This window comes from Scyliorhinus torazame, chromosome 11, assembly GCF_047496885.1.
Source record: "Scyliorhinus torazame isolate Kashiwa2021f chromosome 11, sScyTor2.1, whole genome shotgun sequence".
NCBI classification, from domain to species: domain Eukaryota; kingdom Metazoa; phylum Chordata; class Chondrichthyes; order Carcharhiniformes; family Scyliorhinidae; genus Scyliorhinus; species Scyliorhinus torazame.
In genome coordinates, this window is record NC_092717.1 from 92,022,462 (window position 1) to 92,042,320 (window position 19,859).

General features: G+C 47.7%; 1 protein-coding gene across 1 annotated transcript in view; it reads left to right on the forward strand.

The window, feature by feature from the left end:
* Positions 1–19,859, forward strand: part of znf704 (zinc finger protein 704) — a 361,108-nt gene that overhangs the window by 239,781 nt on the left and 101,468 nt on the right. The window contains exon 4 of the mRNA XM_072467494.1: positions 15,813–16,042. Within this exon, the coding sequence (XP_072323595.1) occupies positions 15,813–16,042 (230 nt within the window). The remainder of the gene's footprint in view (positions 1–15,812; positions 16,043–19,859) is intronic.

Here is a 19,859-nt window from a genome sequence, read left to right on the forward strand (position 1 = left end):
GGGTCTGACCAGAGCCTTATACAGCCTTAGAAGTACATCCCTGGTCTTGTATTCTAGCCCTCTCGACATGAATGCTAACATTTGCCTTCCTAACTGCCGACTGAACCTGCACGTTAACCTTAAAGAATCTTGAACAAGGACTCCCAAGTCCCTTTGTGCTTCTGTTTCTAAAGCATTTCCCCATTTAGAAAATATTCTATGCCTCCATTCCTCCTTCCAAAGTGCATAGCCTCACACTTTTCCATATTGTATTCCATCAGCCACTTCTTTGCCCACTCTCCCAGCCTGTCCAGGTCCTTCTGCAGCCCCATTGGAATCGATTGTGTTCCATGCGGCGCTGGTGCTAACCCTTTAACAGTAACGGAATTGGTCCAGGTTCGCTGCCAGTTTTGCTGTTCACGAATTCTGCATTGGTGTCAACATTTAGGGCTGGATTCTCCGATTTTGAGGCTATGACCGGAGGAAGTGTCTAATTTTACGATGAAAAAGCCTGCGCCACCCCCACACTGATCTCCGCCCGGTTGGGGGCTAGCAGCCGTGCAACGTAAAACTCCCGGTGTTCCCGGCAGAAACAGCAGGACAATTGCCGGGTCCGTGGCCGAGCATGTGCACGGTGACGGCATGCAGTGGTCGCGCCTTACAACATTGCGCCGAACCCAGCCTGCCAGATAATGCTCCCCCTGGCCAGTGGAAGCCCCCTCCCCCCCACCATCAACTGTGGCGGCGCTGGACACAGTCCGCAGCCACCTTGTGCGGTTAACGAAAACTCAGAGCACACGTGTCCCATGCCGTCGGGAAGTCGGCCCATCAGGGGAGGGCCTTGACGTCCTGAGGCCGTCCCAATGGCATGCGGCTTACTCACTGATGATGCCGTTTTGGAGGGGGGAGCATCCAAAAACTGCCGGTGCTCCCGATTTCGGCGTCAAAAGAGACTCTCCGCCCGATCGCCGAATACGATTTCAGCCAGCAAGAGGAGAATCCAGCCCTCAGTCTCAGAAATGGAGAATCCCGCCCCATGTGTATGGGTTCAATGGACTTTCAAAAAACATTTGATGAAGTATTGATTAAGAGTCTTGGGGCATGTAGAAGGTGAATATGGCCACATGGGTACAGTGATGGTTAGAGGCAGAAAAGAGTAAAAATAAACTTCTTACGCTGCCAACTTGTAAAGAGGCCTGTGACAAATTAAATTTTTAATCTTGGTTTTTTGCAATACTACATACAACTTCACATAACAACTCTCACATTTCACTGCTCAAATCTTAGTAATCATAATATTCTTGTACACAATAACCTTTCCAATCCAGAATGTTTGGGACTAAGTCATTTCTGATTTTGGAATTTTCTGGATTATTCATTGACATTAGAATGACTAATGTGTGAGAACTAGAAAACAATTTAGATATTAGTATTTACCTGAAATATGAAATAGTAATATAACAATTTGTATTACAGATTTATAGAGCATGATTTACCCAAATAATAACCAAGGGCATGATTCTCCAGAAAGATCTGTAAGTGTTGTATCGAGCGGGAATTGCCGCGAGCTTCCCGGCACTTGGCCCTGCGAGGCTGGCAATGCTATTCAACGTTAATTGGTCCACTTAACGAGACCCCACAGGCTTCTCGTCGCAAATGAAGGCTCGCCAGTCCCCCGCTAACAAGGTCGAGCAGCATTTAAGCTGTACTTGCTGAGCCAACTGCAGCCAACTCGCAATAATGGTGATGACGAGACCGGCCCCAAGATTCGGGGATGCTGACCTAGGGAGGCTCCTAGATGCAGTGAAGGTCAGGAGGGATGTCCAGTTTTCCAAAGGTTCCAGATGGTTAGCCATAAGGCAGCCAGTGCTGCCTGGGACGAGGTGGCGGTGGCTGTGAGCGCCGGGAGTGTGACCAGGAGGACTGGCCTCCAGTGCAGTAAGAAAGGTCAACGACCTACACCGGGCAGCACGGGTGAGTAGACACCAACGTGCCCCCCTCCCGAGACCTGTCCGCCCCCACGGGAGCATCCCTCCCCCAACTCTCCATGCGACCCCCAACTCTCCCTTCACACCCCACCTCCCACCACTGTGAACCACGCATGTGGATAACGATGCCTTCTCTGTCTCTTCTCAGGAAAAGCTCTCCCATAATCACTGGGAGACAACCCATACTGGCGGTGGGGTGCCAGACCTAAGACTACTCATCACCTTCAAGGAGCATGCCCTGGAGGGGACGGGTGGCTGAGGACAGGGCGGTCACCCACGCGGAGGTTGGCGGATGCCACAGAGGTGAAGAAACACAGGGCTCCACCCGGGGGACCTGTCAAACATGAGCTGTTATTGCCTTACTGACTGATTGACCCATTCCTCCCACTGACCACATGTCCATTCCCCCAGAGGTCCTCTAGCCGACTGCGCCGGCCCATCCCGGGCGGCCCCCTCTCCAACCTCCCAGGAGGCCACCTCGGAGGAGAGCTCTAAGGATACTACCGTAATAGTCGCAGCACTGCTGTCACCCCCACCCTCCACCAGGGCAGATTCACACACCTCGGTAGGAAATGTCAGCGGTCAGGTTTCGGGGGCACAATCTGGTGAGCACCTCACTGCTGCTGATGTACATCAGGTGGAGGCAGGAGCTCCCAGACGAGACAACATCGGATGGCTGCTGGATCCCAGGACCCAGCTGAGTCCCAGCCTGATGCTGAGCCTGTGGAACAGGGTTACCCGGAGCTGATGGAGACGTTAGGGAGCAGCCGGGACATTCAGGGGGAGATGTCAGCGTCATTCCAGCAGATCCATAGCTGCTTGCAGGAGTCCCAGAGGCTATGGATGAAAGGGCACAGCTGTAACATGCAGGAGGGGTTGCCAGCAACATTCCAGTGACTGAAAGGCTGTTTGAAGGAGTCCCAAAGCCTTCAGGCACAGGAGATGGTGCCGACATTGTGTGGCACCCAGGCCAACACTGCTAAGATGGCGACCGCAGTGGAAAACCTGGAGCACTACGTCTGCACCATGAGTGGTGATGTCCAAGGAATAACTCAGTCTGTGGCGACCATGGCTGAGGGTCTCAACATCATGTCCCAGTCGATGAGGTACATGTCCCAGACACCAGTGGACATTGCTGAGGCACCCAGAGCGTGGCCAAGTCACTGAGGATGTTGACACCATGGTGCAGACAATGGAGAGTTTCCAGGCCTGGCACTTCCAGATGACTCAGAGGCCTCTTGAGCTTACTTTAGTTGCCCCTCTGTCCTTTGGAGCCACGCAGGGTCCTAAGAGCACCCTCCATGAGGAGGAAGTTCTGGAGATCATCCCAGGGCCTTCCATCAAGGATAATAAGGTGATCTCCAGCTCTTCTGAACCTTCCCTTCCTCCTGACACTGGTGCATCTCAAGGGCAGTGGCCAGAACAGGGTGACATGGCGAAGTCCATGACACTGGTAAGTCAGCCAGTGCCCTCCAGCTCCAGGCTCTCCAGAAGACGTCTGCTAAGGACATCAAAGGCCACAGGGTGCGGAAAGCAGCAGGCTGCCCCACCTTTGATGAATATCTTGGGGACACACCTACATGTGGCACTAGACCACGGAGGATTAAGAGAAGTGAGGAGCACTAAGTGGGCACTAGTGAGGTCACCGACTATCCGTTGCTAGGGGGAATGTAAAACTGTCACATTAAAACATTCACCATTAAACCATTTCACACCTATACATGTGAGGCCTCTGTCACTTTAATCTTTACAACCAGCCTTCCCGCACCCCCACCCCTATGTCCCCCACTCCCCCACCCCTATTCCTCCCCCCCGCCCCCGCCCCCCCCCCCCCTCCATCTCAACACAGTGGTCCAAGATCAAAAGCCACTGGTGCAGATTTTGTCATGAGGGTGGGTGTGAGCGAGCTGTCAGTAGAAAGACACAAGTCAGACTTAATCATATCCTGAGGAGCACCAGAGCTTCCCTCACAGCGAGTGGTCATCGCTCTCCTGCTTTGTATAGGGACCCGCTGACAATACCAACACAGGCCCATCACCATGGAGTGATGTTATCAAGACCCTTGGAGTGCGGAACAAGGTGGTCGAGGAGGGGGCGGTGTGATGAGGCGGAAGGGGGGGGGGGGCAGGGGATGTTGAGCTGATGGACACATTTTCGTCTCAGGACAATATGGACTCGTTGAGGGCCGCCCTGACATTCCTGGCATGTCGGACCATTGCCGCCCGTCCTCTGTCTCCTTCTCAGGCACATCCTCCAACCCTTCCTTGTCCTCCTCTTTCTCAGATAAGGCCACATGCTCCTCCTCCTCCTCACCTAGCATGTCGCTCACTGCTTTGCCAGATTGTGGCGAACACAGCAGACTACCACAAAGCAGGAGACCCTCTGGGAGGATGTGGTGATACACCGCTTAGCGCATCAGAGGATGTACTGCCGAGCTCTACCAGAGCAGTCCAGGTAGCGGAACAGTATTTTTAGCAACCCGTGCACCACTCAATGACAGCATTGGTGGCCCTCCGCCTTGGTCTCAGGCAGCCGCACTGGCATCATCGGCCATGATCCTAGCAGGTATCTCTTGTCTCCCATGAGCCAATCCGTTTTCTGGGTGGTCCATGAAGACACCGGGGATCTCTGAGTGTCCCAGGATGTAGATGTCATGCATGCTCACAGGATAATGGACATACACGTGCATAATCCCCAGACGATGGTCGCAGATGATCTGAACATTCAGGGAGAACCTCTTCCTGTAAATATAGGGAACTCCCTGATGCCCCGGTGTACGCAGGGCGACATGTGCGCCATCGATCGCCCCCTGGACCTGAGGATCCCAGGGATGGAAGCAAATCCTGCAGCCCAGGCATCTAGATGGGCCTTGGTCAGCTCAAAGATAATATAGTCTGATCCTGGGACATACAGAACATACATCACTTCCCGGATGAATCTGTGGGCTGAAGATTGCGAAATGCTATGCTCGAGTCTTGGAATGACCCAGTGGTGTAAAGATTAGTGCTGCAGTGACCTTCACGCCCACCGGGAACAAGTGTCCTATTCCTCCACGTGGTCCCATGTCCGCAGGTACGTCGCACAAATGCCGCAGTGTCCCTCTGCTGAGATACAGGGCTGGATTCTCCAATTCTGTGGCTATGTCCGCAGGATGCGCCTGGTCTTACGACCAAAAAGTCGTAGCTGCCCCCGCAACAATCCTCCACCCGATGGGGGCTAGCAGCCTCGCAGCGTAAAGCCCCTGGCGCACGGCGGGGGCCTGCGGAGGCTGTGTCGTGCAACATGGCACCGGCCGCGTGTGGACCTGGCCTGCCAAAAACTGCCCCCTGTAACCAGCCTTGCCACCCTCCACCAGTCCCCCAACCCCCGCCGAAGCCCCCCCTGCTAGCGGAATGGCTCCTCCCCGACTGTGGCGGCGCTGGACACAGTCCAAACCCGCCACGCAAGCTCCCGGAACGCTGTGATGACACGCCGTCAGGGACACGGCCCATCGGGGGAGGGCCTCAGGTGACACCCTGTGGCCGTCCATACGGTGTGCGCGTAGTCCCCGAGTACGCCGTTTTGGAGGGGGTAGAGCATTGCAAGAACGATGCCGCCCCCGATTCCAGCGAACCCGAACAGCCGCCGGAAGTGGCGACTTGGGGCTTTTCACAGTAACTTCATTGCAGTGTTAATGTAAGCCTACTTGTGACAATTATTTATTTATTATTTAAATGTGGATTCTCCGGCCGATCGGCGAACGCGATTTCGGCGATCGGAGAATCACGCCCGAAGTCTTCTGCGGCATATGCTGTCCGTCGCCCCATTGAATGACCAGACTCCTGTGCACCCTGGCATGTTGCTGGATTCCCTTTCTGACCCCCTCCTTAGCCAGATGGCTGGCCTTGTCTTCAGGGTGAGCCACACATGTGTTTGATTGTTGACAGCTATCTCTATGGTGCTGATGCTCCTAGAGTTCAAGCACAGTGTTCAGGCATCACACTTTGCAGGACATCCAGTCCACTAATCACCCTCTTAAACAGGGCACCAGTGCCTTTGAGGAAGCATTGAGAGTCCAGGAGCATAACGTGCTATCACAACTACAAGGTTTATCTCCTTTTAAATAGCCATCAGCTGTGAAGCTAGAGGCTGCTCACAGCCAAAGGGAGTGAAATTGAATTTTAAGCTAGAAGCCACAGCTCTGTCCCTGGCAGGTCAGGTGGGCTGCAGCTGTGGTTGCCCCTGTTCTGGGTCTTCATAATATATAAAGATGGCGTGAAGGCCTCACAGAGGCAAAGCCCCTCAAACCTTCGGCCTAGGGATGATCACCGACCTCAACCCCTCCAGCCCCCATAACAACCCAACCCCCCCCTGAAAAACCGCCCCCACCCCAAGCACTGGGGCAGCAACTCCGGTGCCATTGAGCTGCAAGCCGGTAAATAGAAATGGTTCTCACTTCCCTTCAGTAGCCATTGCGCCAGCTTCCCTTTTTTGTAGAGGAGTACTAAACAACACCTGCACGACTTCTCGCTGGGGAGTCGGGTGACTCCCGGGAGGCCGCCGCATTCGACTTCAATCTCACTAATGAGATTGAGATTGAAATGAATGTGGTTTTTGGGTGTTATCAGGATCTCAACATCAGGAACTGGCCAGGTGAATTGCAAAATGGATCTCCCTCGGCGCAAATCTCGATTTGGGCCTCTCCAGCTATTCACCCGGCAAGCCCGGATCTGTGCCGGGCGCAATGAGGTGGGAAAATCGGGTCCATAATATTTTACTTATTCAAATATTTTATCTTCCATGTTTCTACTCCTAAAGTACAGTATTAAATTGATAACATTGAGGGAATGCTTGGGGCTGCACGAAAGAGTGCCAGACAACTGGTGTTTCCGAACAATATTTCCGGGTGAGGAAGTTACAGTGTATTAATTGCTATACCAACTGAACTTGTTTTAAAGGAATATGCCTGTTACAGAATTGTCATATAAGACTAAATACTCAGTAGAAAGAGCATGTACTATGATATTTGCTAGTTAGAGAACACATCTTTTCCAGAGGTTTGGCTGCATAATAACGTCATGAAGTTCCATCTGTGTGCTGGAGAAACACATGCTTCATTTTTCACACACTCCTTGTGCGGGAGTCCTGAGACAGGCAACATCTTTTATACATCACTCTCCCTCTGTTAAATAGGATATGCCAACATTTTGTTTAGTTTTTTAACATACAGAAGCTTGTTGTCATTTTATGCAACTGTCTAACTGTCTCTCTATTTGATCCCTGGATTACTACATGGGCAGCACGGTAGCACAAGTGGATAGCACTGTGGCTTCACAGCGCCAGGGTCCCAGGTTCAATTCCCCGCTGGGTCACTGTCTGTGCGGAGTCTGCGCGTTCTCCCCGTGTCTGCGTGGGTTTCCTCCGGGTGCTCCGGTTTCCTCCCACAGTCCAAAGACGTGCAGGTTAGGTGGATTGGCCATGATAAATTGTCCTGAGTGACCAAAAAAGGTCAGGAAGGGTTATTGGGTTGCGGGGATAGGGTGGAAGTGAGGGCTTAAGTGGGCCGGTGCAGACTCAATGGGCCGAATGGCCTCCTTCTGCACTGTATGTTCTATGTACACCTTCCAATTGTATTTGTATGCATAGACATTTTCACATACGATTTGGAAATTTTCATGCTCTGGAAGCACAACCTAGTAAAAATGAATAAATTATATAATCTTAGCAAACATTTATGATCACATATAGTCATCTACTTGCAGCTTTGCTAGATAATGACCACACAAATGAATATATTGCAGTCATGGCTGAGCAATCTTTTAGGCTAGATTTTGAAAATTATAGGCTAAATACTACAGTTTTAAATAATATCTCATCTTTGTATTTGTTAAATATTTATGTCTGGAGAGAGAAAGAACATTTGCATGGAAGTTAGCTTCAGATATAGTGCAGCTAGTTACTTCAATACATTACTTATATCCAGATGAATCATTAGGTTAGACCAGTAACTTGCCATTCTTACTTTTGGCATATTGCTTTTGATTTGCCTATAAAAAGCTATTTTAGAGTGTTTTTAATGTCATTCCATTAGAATAATACTTAAACGTTTCATTTTGTTAAAAATAAAAATTAATACATATTTTTGTAAGTTTGTTTATGATATTCTGGCTTTGATCCTAATTCAATGTGTATATCCCAATGTTCATTTTATGTTTTGTAAAGTGATGAAAAATGATATAATCCTTGATTTTTACTTCCTGGCTGTCTGTCTGTGAGAATCCTTTAATGTGATTGGCTGATCATTGTGCTTGGTGACTTCACTGTTGCTGAATGCCACAAATTCCTTTTCAATGGCCTCAGATTTACAGCAATGTTGGGATAGAAAAAAATGATGTCCTGGAGCCTGTTGAATCATTGTGGGCAGTTTATTTTAGGTCAGTTGTGAATGCAGTACCTTTGATGCTATCTGCAAAATCCCAGTTTAATTCATTAAACTGCTGGTAAAGTCAGTGTTGTGTTATGGGCCAGGGTTTAGAAATTCCAAAGTATATGAACCTGACCTATAACTTTTTGTTGAATTTGGCTAGGATGAGCACAAGAATCTTCACTTGAGGTGTGATTCAGCAGTCTTCCTAGACACTTTAATCAAAATAAGCTTTATTCTAAGAACTTAGTTAACATTTATATAAACACACAGCATGAATTTTTATCAATTACAAACATAAAGATACCCCACAGCTGCAGTAATCTATGTCTAACACTTAATGAATTCCCCCTTAACTGTTTCAATTCAAAAACAAAATCCCATAAACCAAAACCCCTTTTCAAGGGCGTGGCCCAGCACTCTGCATTCTCACTTGAATAAGACTGGCTTTCCCTGAGAGTCTGACCCCATCTCACCAGCAGGTTTAAACCCTTCAGGCAAGCAAACTATATCTTAAAAGCCACCACCAAGGTGATTTTTACTGGAACAGATATTTAAAATGAAACTAGAGATAGACAGGCCAAAACGCTCCTTTCTCCTGTCTGAGTCCACAGCAGTCAAATCTGAAAGCGAAACCAAAACAAACCTCACAGCCACAGCTCAGTTTCACATACAAAATGACATCACTGAAGCCACGTGATAAGAAAAAAAACTTTCTTAAAGGGACACTCCCATGATGGTTGGGACATTTCAAAGGAAGAAAGGACCAATTATATTATTTTGAAGTGTAGTTACTGTTATAAAGCAGGGAATCGTGCCATCCAGGTTGCACACAAGATCTTGCAAATGAGAATGTGACAATAAGCAGTTTTTGTGATTCTTGTTGACAAATATTGCTCAGGACATGTGGAAATCTTACCTGCTCGCCTTCAAAATAGTGCGCTGAGATCTTTCACATCTACTTGAGAGGGCTGACGAGCCCCCATTCATCATCTCAGCCAAGTGATGGCAACATCATTAGGACAACTTTCTCAGTACTGCACAAGAGTGTCAACCTTGATTTTGCACCCAGGACTGCGATATGGGACTTGAATCCACAACCTTCTGAGTCAGAGGCAAGAATGTTACCACTCAATCACATCTTTGCAGGGTTAATCTGAGTCACTTCCTTCAATGTGCTATTCATCAGGCTGCTGACTATACCAATCTCAGGCAGTGATCTTAGGCTGGATTTTCCCCTGGGCTTGGGAAAACACAATCTCAACACTTGTGGTTTACAAACTTCATAGCCAACCTATGTAACTTCATGTGCCATTTTTGTGTTTTGATATTGGCAGCGGGTTCACTGCAGTTTGCAATTCCATCTGGAGTGCATGAGGAGTGTGGGTGTGACGGTGGGCCAGTTAGAAGGCCCATTTCAGTTCTCCAGCACAATTTCCAACAGTGTAAAGGCCTCCTAAACGTCACTCCTCACCTCCCTCATTCCCAACCACCTCCTATGCTCTCCATATATTCACCATATTCCCTCAGATCACCCAGGCAACCCTATCCCTTACCATCCTTATGCTCCTTTGTATCTCCCCAAAGTCACTCCTGAGATTCCATGCAGTATCAATGGAAAATAATTTACATTGGGAACAAATAAACATCTCACATATAATAAAAGCCTCCATATCCTTGAATCTGAGAAACATGCATTCTACCATTTGAAAAAAAACCTGTCAAGAAATCATATCAACAGGAAAATCTGTTATTGCAACTTCCTCAAACCGTCATTCATTCTCAGATGAATGCTAAGCAGAAATCCATTAGCATTTGAAACTCAGTTAAGCAATAATAATTGCTACAGATGTCAAAACTCTCTAGGAAGGAAAGAATAGCAAATGTTCATTTCAATTTCAAAGCAGAGTGTCTGTCAATGAATGTAAGGTGGTTAGATTTTTTTCAAGTGTAGATTTTTTTCAATTGTCAAAACCAGGTATTTTTCCACTGGATAAAAGCAAATTACTGCGGATGCTGGAATCTGAAACCAAAGAGAAAATGCTGGAAAATCTCAGCAGGTCTGGCAGCATCTGTAGGGAGAGAAAAGAGCTAACATTTTGAGTCCAGGTGACCCTTTGTCAAAGCTACTTTTTCAGCCAGAACAATTTAAATCGCAGTAGAAAAGATGACAGCACAGGCTAACAGCACATTTTATTACATTTTTCACGGCATTATGGTGCTTCTCCACTGCATTAATAACACATTCATATTGCAGCACAGCATCTAAAAAGTGAAAAAACTTTACACTTACCTTTCAGTATGTTCCAGTTTCCCAGCATGTTTCCCATTTTCCTCATAAACTCTCAAACCTGGTGTGCTTTTAATGGTCTTGCAAAATCTTGTTTAACCATAAAAATAGTGTGCAGGAGGAAATCCGATTTTTGTCACCCATTTATAATAGGGAAACCAACCTCAGGGGGGGGCTCATTTTGCACATTAGGCATTCCTGACCTGCACAAAGGACAGAAGAAAATGGCACAGGGTCATAAATGTGAAGGAAAATAATATTTCTTCCAAGAAAGTATTAAGTGTGACTATTTATGCATCAAAACACACCTCCACACCCAGACTAAAATTTAGCCCATGTGTATAAATATATGAAAAGAAAAACTAATTTACTGCAGAATTTAAGGGTGTTTTCCACTTCTCAAGATTAGGGATATTAGGACTAGGGAATATGTTGAATTAACATTCCCAGATCAAATATAGTCAAACTCTCCACTTTACTGTGACAATTTGATTTCACCCTCAAACCTTGGAGTATGTGTGAGATGACCAATTTAGGACCCAAGTGAAGGAGATTTTGTGCTGTAGGCCAACATCCAATAGTTGTCGGTGGCTATGAAGGTGACCATGGTAATGAACCTTTATGCATTGGCTTGTTCCAGCTGGAGCTAGAGATGTTTGCAACAGTTTGCTGTCCACTATTGTGTAAGGGAAGTCACTTATGTCCTCTGTCAAAGAGAATTGAATACATTTCATTCTCTCCTCCCAGAGTGAAGCAGGTAGAGCGAGCACGATGCTTCAATGGATTACAGGCTTCCCTTTGGTGCAGAATGCCATAGACTGCATGTTCATTGCTTTACAGGCACTCACGTCAACTCTGTCCTCTGCTGGAACCAAAGCACAGGGCTAAATCGCTGACCAAGGTAGGCTAGCAGCACGGTTCAATTCCCGTACCAACCTCCCCGAACTGGTGCCGGAATGTGGCGACTAGGGGCTTTTCACAGTAACTTCATTTGAAGCCTACTTGTGACAATAAGCGATTTTCATTTCATTTCATTTTCAACCAAAGGGGATCCCCTCCCTGAGTGCTCAGTTGGTGAGAAACCATACACAGTGAACAATGGCAGTGGTCAAAATACCTTAATTCTGCAGCAGTCCACTGTGCCATTTGCATTTTCAATACCAAGACAAGCCAAAAGGTGGCTATTAGGTAACATGGGCTGACCACGTGGCTGATGACTCTGGTGCACAACCTATGCACACGTGCGCAAACATGCATACAATCAAAGTCATGCTGCCACATGAAACGTGATAGAGCTGTCCATTGGTATGCTGAAACAATTCTTCCACTACCTGGGCCTCCCTGGAAGAACCTTTCAATGCTTGGCAGAGCAGATATCAAGATTCATTGTGATCTGCTGCATGCTACACAACCTGGCCACTATGAGGGGGACAAACCTTGTCATCAACTATCCTTCGAGCATCTGAGGAGCGTGAGGAGGAAGAAAAAGAGGAGGCAATCTAGATCACGTCTTTGTGCCTGGGCTGTCCATAAAGAACTCATCCAAGTGAGATACCAGTAATTGCAACTGCAGTTCACCATTCACCAGTAGCCCTTCTGTCGCTGATTATTGCAGCATCGAATTGGCCACAATACAACAATGAAAGTCACCATAAAATATACATTCTAAACTAAAACATATAAATTAAAAAATTAAATCAGGCTATGCTGCATGTACAAGAAAGACTTGTGTATATATGTTGATCCTTTCATGACTATTAGACCCTACAGCGCTTTACAGCCAATGAAGTGCTTTTCAAAGTGTAGTCATTGTTTTAATGCAGGAAACACAGCAGCACAGCAAGCTTTCACAAACAGCGATGTGATAAGGACCAGATCATCTGTTTTTGCAATGTTGACAATACTGGCCAGGAAACCAGGGGTAGCTCCCATACTCTTCTTCAAACTTGTGTCATGAAATCATTTATGTCTGCGAGGGCAAGTGGGGCCACAGTTTAGCATCTCACCTGAAAGATGGCACCTCTGACAGAGCAACATTCCCTCAGCACAGCACTGGAGCATCTGCCTTGATTCTTGAGCTATAGGCTTGCAGTGGAACTGAACCCACAACAGTCCACTGTGCCACTTGCATTTTCTCTAAATCAAGGGAAATAAGAGATGGATGAAATTGACAACAGAATGACAACAAGGTGCACTTAACTCCCCTCAATCTCTTCTAATTATTTCGTTATGGGTATATGGCCTCCAATTGTTTTTAACAACAAGCACCAGTGATCAAACCAACATCCCCAAAGACATGGATGAATGACTTTCACGCATTCCAACAGTTTCCCATCCAGACCTCGAGTGCACTCGCAAAATGCACCTCATGTTCGGCAGAAAGCTGTTTTAACTTGTGTGTCGATCTCACAAACATCCCAGCATTTTAAGGTACACAGGTAATGTGAACCCTCTTTTCCACACATTGCAGAAAACCTACGTTGCGTGACAACATTCTGATCTTCCACAGGAGGACTCAGATATTGGGTGGTGCTGCGTATGCTGCAATGGAAGCTGCAACATCAACCATCGGACGCGGCATCATGGCCAGGTCCACAAGTATGTGAATGGAACTAATGACCACTTCAGTGCTGGGAAGGATGGACTTTATACCAAGTCCTGTGCCGGTTATCTGCTGGACTCCTCCATCTTCCTTGGGATCGACCAAAGACTTTGTGGCAGGTTTCCTAATAGACCAGACATTTTCTTGTGCATATCCATCACTTTTCATTTGTAAATGGCCTATCAAAATCCTCATCTGAGTTCTCTGCAGCAGGTCTCATGTGGGACTTCACCCTCTGGCAAGCTGGTGCTCATGCTATCCTTGTCCTCTGCTCTGCCTGCAGTCATTATCCACTAAATATCCCCTGGTGGCCAGCTGGGCTGCAAGTGTAAAATCAAATGACAGTACATCATTATCATTGCTGTCTTCTTGCTATTCTTCCATTACCTGGACAGGTTGTACCTCATGGGTATCTGAAAGGAGAAAGGCTGAAGGACAAGGTTGGGATGGGGGAAAGAAATAACAATAATCTTTTATAATAATTTTTATTATTGTCACAAGTAGGCTTACATTAACACTGCAATGAAGTTACTGTGAAAGGCCCCTGGTCACCACACTCTGGTGCCTGTTCGGGTACACAGAGGGAGAATTCTGAATGTCCAATTCACCTAACAGAATGTCTTTTGGAGCACCCGGAGCAAAGCCACGCAGACACGGGGAGAACGTGCAGACTCCACACAGGCAGTGACCCAAGCCGGGAATTGAACCTGGGACTCTAGTGCTGTGAAGCAACAGTGCAGAGGTGCATGCCTATACCATTTACGGCTTGTGAATCAGAAGAGTGTGGGAGGAGGTGGGATGTGAGAAGGAAGATTAGTTATGAGGATTACATTACCTTCCATGGTTTCACCCCCATCACTGGCCACAAACTCAGCAATGGGCACCCCAGAAACGACAAACACAATTTCTTCCACAAGGATGGGAGCATGTACCCATGCCAATCTGCCTTCAGTTAGCTTTTGCTGTCTCTGGATAAGCACCATCTTGCCCTTTAAGAGATGAATGTATCATTGAATGGAGGGCATTATTTTTGGATGATGTAGTTGTCATGGTTAGATAGCTGGGTGTGTGTAGGCTTTGAGATGTGGCTGTGAGGCTTGCAGCAGTGTTAAGTGTGTGTGATAATGTGGTGAAGCATATAAATGTCAGATACGCTGATAAATAAGAGGTGGGTGAGTAATGGGTATGTGGTGAATTGAGCAATATTTGAGGCTGATGGTTCAGTTAGTAGAATACAACATTTAAAGATACATTCCCCGACCTTGACCACTCATGTGAACTTGCAATATTGCAACCAGGTCCCTCCTGACGTTAACCTCCATGGATATCTTCTTCCTTCTGAATGTGTGTCTGGAGGGCCTCCATACCCTCTCCTTATACAGGTCTTCTCTCCTCTTTCCCACCTCTGCCACCAAGGCCTCGAATGCAGAACCCGAAAATCGAGGAGTCCGTGTTCTCTCACGTGGTGCCATACTTCAGTATGTCCCAGGTCAGAATCAATTCTTGAATGATTGCAGTGCCACAGTGCATCTCCCCCTTTAAGAGATGCAGACTAACATTAAGCAGCATAGGCTAACTTTAAGTGGTACTAGCCACTCACAATATTGGGCCATTGCTCGTGTACCCAACCAATCAACAGTGCCGGCTGGGCTCTGAAATGAGTAAACAGCACAAAGCTGGTGTGCTGCCTGCATCATGATCAATAGGCATTGGTTAACTGTACAGCACATCTTTGGGGGCTATCAATTTAGCCCGTGGGAAATCAGAATCACACTCCAGTCAAGTAGTGTCAGAAGGTGGGTATAACTGGGCCCAAGCTGGCGGATCAAGCAAATGGGAGAAAGTAAAGGAGGAATGGGGAGGGAAGAACTAATGGGGAGAGGTGGATAAAGACAGGGTGACCAGAGAGTAGAATAAAAGAGGACAAGGGCAGGGGGAGTAATAAGAGGAGGGCAGAAATGAGGACTCATTCTCTTCACAGTGGGATGTGAATGTAATGAGCCACTTTCACAGTGGGGCAAGGGGGAGAAGGTGAAAAAGAGGATAGAGGCCCAGAACTGGTGGATGGGGAAAGAGGACATTTAGTAACTTGAGGAAGCCAGTGGTAAGAAAACAGATTTATTTAACGATATACAATATTCTGCTCAAGGCAGCAGTTCATTCCCAGTACAGTCCTTGCTGGGAGAACTAACCACACCAAGCCCTGCTTTGGGCCGACTTCTTTGTTTGTTTGAAGGGGCTCCAGCTGGGTGGCCTCCGTTCTCTATCTGGGCAGTTCATACTCCACGAGTCCTATGGGGAGATTGACAGTGGTTTCCCCGTGATCCTCTTGGTAGTTATAACAGGACAGGAAAATTGAGAGGTGGGTTCTGGGTGGCGAAAATGAAAAATGATAACTGTCGGGTAATTAACTCCATCCCGTTATTGTCCAGTTAAAAATCTACTCCAATGTGACGCAGGTATCAACATCACAAGGAAGTTACGCAATGTTCTTCATGTATTAACAATGCTTTTGTTGAATGCCAATTTCTGCTGCATTTTGTGTAACAGATCAGAATGGTTCTTGGAAGGAGGGAGCCAACATTTCATCAAGCTACAGCAGCAGTGGCAACTGGAGCTGGGGGGCGCCCAGCGATCAGTCAAATCCATCAACCCCATCGCCACCTTTATTGGCCGACAGCTTCAAACCTTTCCGTGCAGCTATTCAGCCAGACGACAGCATTGACGAGGCAGAGTCGAGTAACCTGTTGTTTGACGAGCCCATACCAAGGAAAAGGAAGGTATGTTTAAGTTACCCCATATCCAGATCCCAGCTATTCCTCTCACTCATCTTCTCGGTTTTGCAAGCTTCCACTTCGGCCTTTTCTTTCCAAAATATTAGAGAATGGATTTCTCCCAAATCTATGACCATCTCTGCACAACCTGCCTGAATCTCTCATCCGTCACTGAGTAAGATCTCTGACCCTCAAACATCATTGAAGTGATCGCAACCAAAATTCTGAATGACACTGTGTGTGACTGTAACTGTGGTTCATTATCATCCTCACCTACCTAAACCTCCGCATCCTTGGACACAGCCGGCTATACTATCATTCTCCAGAATCTTTTTCCATTGTTCAAGTCAGCAGGAGCGCCCTCATTTGGTTCCAGTCTAATCTTTCCAGCCTGAGTAAGGGTATCTTGACTGAATGGCTTATTTTCCTACCCTCGCACCACTACTTTGCAAACCTCCAAGAATCTATCCTTGACTTCCTTCTCTGCAACATCGACAATTGGGTGGACGGAGGGAGGGAAGTTACAGGAGGAATTCAATCCTGGTAAATTTGAGTGGTACATACCAGCAAAATTAATGTGATTGGAAAACGTTAGTGAATGCTCAGTTTTGTGGCAAGCAGTCTATGACCAAACTAAATGGAACTCTAAGTTGGAATATAGTTTGAACTTTTGGGCTCCATACTTTGGGAAAGAGAATAACAGCACATATTCACAAGAATGTTGCCTGGTGTATGCAAAGAGAAATACAAGGAGAGACAGGGGAATTGTGGTTGGCTTCATTAGATCAGATTAAAAGGTAATTTTATAGAAATAATGAAAATTTAAAAAGGGCGGGACAAATTACATACAAACAGATTGTTTCCATTGATTAAGGGGTCCAGACTGAGGAGATTTAGACTCTCCCTAAATGAGATTTAGACTCTTCCTAAATCTCACCTCTTCGGCCGAGCTTTTGATTGCTCAGTCTTTGCTGCTGAACCTCTTTCTTTACCACACTTCTAAATGTTTTTCTGTGTCAAAGATGCTCAATAAATATACTTTGTTGCTCAGTTTATAGTTGCCAAGCCTCCTGCTTTTGCTAATGATCTGAAGTTAATAGGTTACAATTTACAACCTTGCCAAGTTACCACGTACACTCAGACAAAGGTGAATGACCAGCTGTTCAGACATGCAAATTGCTGCCTGATTGAACCATGTTTTGTGGTCTTAGATTCAATATCTAGTATTTGCAGGGGGGATTCTGTGGGACTGTTAGCTGGTAGCCGGGATTCCCGCTGGCCTGTTGAATTGGACGTGAGGCCCAAAACGGGATTCTTGCCAGACGCCGAACCCGTCACCCATAAACACCAGGCCTCGTCTGACGAGGAGGATCCGGGGGAGGGGGAGGATGGGCAGGACATGGGGCTCTAGCATGCACAGGAGGCTGCATAAAGTGTGTGCCAGTGCGCACAGGATGCCCAGATTGTCTCCAGCCTCACCAACTGGGGGGAAGGGGACTGGACAGGGTCACGGGCACCACATCCCTGCGACCCCTTCCGTGATACATACCTGCCGCACAACGGGGTGTGGGCCCTGGGTTGGCAGTAACAGCACATCGGGCCATGGGATGGAGGATGATGATGACCGGCTCTGCGATGAACTCTGGTGCTCCATATTGTTTGACAACATCTGGCTCCTGCCCACAGTAGCACTTTCTACCGTCCAGCTGGGTGATCCCTGCATGCAAGCTGGCCATTCCATCATACAGTCCCACTGTTTCAGCACCTCCCCTGCAGGACTCAACGGCACGGTCCCACCACCTCCTCTTCCCTCGAGATGCCCGATGACCCCAGGCTACTCCATGGGACGGGGGTGCGAGCAGAGCTATCCCCTGAGGCTCTCCCGCCGCATGGCGGGACCAGTCCTGGAGGCCCGCTGCCGTTTCGATCAGGGTCTGCATGCTCATGGCCATGGAGCACGCAGCGACTGTGTTACCAGTGCACCAGGAGCCGGCGATTTAAAAGAGTGAGAGGAGCCGTGTAGCCATCTGGGATGGCCACTTCCAACTAGGTACAGAGAAACTCGCAAACACTGATGGGTAAAATGGACAAGCCAAGAGTCAGGCAGGCTCAGAGCCTGAAATGCATATTTGTCAGCAAAGTCCAGACGGCATCGAAACCCCGTCCCATTAGCATGTTAATCAGGCCGATTAGCAGGTGATGGCCCATCTCCCCCAACACAAAGGACTGGTACTCCAGCAACCGGGACAGTCACAGACATTTCAACGCCACTCCCTGTCCAAGGGAAACGCAAACAACGAGGTCAATGACCGCTTGAGACACGCCCAGTCATCCAGATCCCCGCCCACGTATTGGGTAAGGAATCGAACGGAGTGATCAGGGATCACCCAATTAGTAAGGCCCAAATCGAAGGACTGCCCAAAAAAGCACGAAAGCCCCCCGAGTATAAAGGAAGAGTTCGCCATATGCTCACTTTCTTTTGGCCTCGGTCCCCCGGTCACGGCCATTGCCAGTTGCAGCAACACCAGAAGCAAGTTCGAGTTCAACGCCCACTACCAGAAGGGTGAGCCCAGCCGAGCAGCAGTTACCACTTCGAACCCAAGAGATCCTGAACAGTGGCCACTGTTTCCTGACCTAAACCGGGTGCCCGAAGTTAAGTACAGGTTGTCTTAGTAATAGGAGTAGTTACCGAGTAGTGTATGTTGCATCATTGATTGTATGTAAATAAAGTACCCTTGACCTTGAACTAACTAACTGGTGTTTGGCTCTTTGATCGATAGCTGGTTGAAACTTGTGGTGGTATCATTCGATACCTGGCAACTCTAAGCATTCGGACATAGACAATATAGAAAGAAGGCAAATTCACTGATTGCCCTAATTGGAACAGAGCCAGAGTAGAGAGCACAGTAAAGAGAAATTGGCAACAGCCGGAGATTTAAAAGAGCGCGAGAGGAGCCGGAGATTTAAAAGAGCGCGAGAGGAGCCGGAGATTTAAAAGAGAGAGCAAGAGAGGAGCCGGGAGATTTAATTGGTCAAGAGGGGACCTGCTAAATTTAAATCCATCTGGTAAGTAGTGGTGATTGGTAAGTAGTTTTTCCTTTCTTTACATTCATCTATCTATTTATTTTGGGGGGGCATTGTAGTTGTACAAGTTAACCTAAGGGTTAAAGACATGGCAGGAGATCCAGTCCCGTGTCATGCTCCTCTTGTGCGATGTGGGAATTCAGGGTCACGTCGACTCTCCCTGGCTCCTTCACGTGCAAGAAGTGTGTCCAGCTGCAGCTCCTGTTAGACCGCTTGACGGCTCTGGAGCTGCGGATGAACTCACTTTGGAGCATCCACGATGCTGAGGAAGTCGTGGATTGCACGTTTTGTGAGTTGGTCACACCGCAGATAAAGAGTACTGAGGGAGATAGGAAATGGGTGACCAACAGGCAGAGGAAGAATAGGAAGGCAGTGCAAGGGTCCCCTGCGGTCATCCCCCTCCCAAACAGGTTTACCGTTTTGAATACTGTTGGGGGAGACAGCTCACCAGGGGAAGGCAGCAGTAGCCAGGTTCATGGCACCATGGCTGACTCTGCTGCACAGGAGGGCAGAAGAAAGAGTGGTAAGGCTATAGTGATAGGGGATTCGATTGTAAGGGGAGTAAACAGGTGTTTCTGCGGAAGCAAATGAGACTCCAGGAAGGGAGGTTGCCTCCTGAGTACAAGGGTTCTGGATGTCTCAGAGCGGCTCCAGGACATTCTAAAGGGGGAGGGTGAACAGCCAGCTGTCGTGGTGCATATAGGCACCAACGATATAGGTTAAAAATGGGATGAGGTCC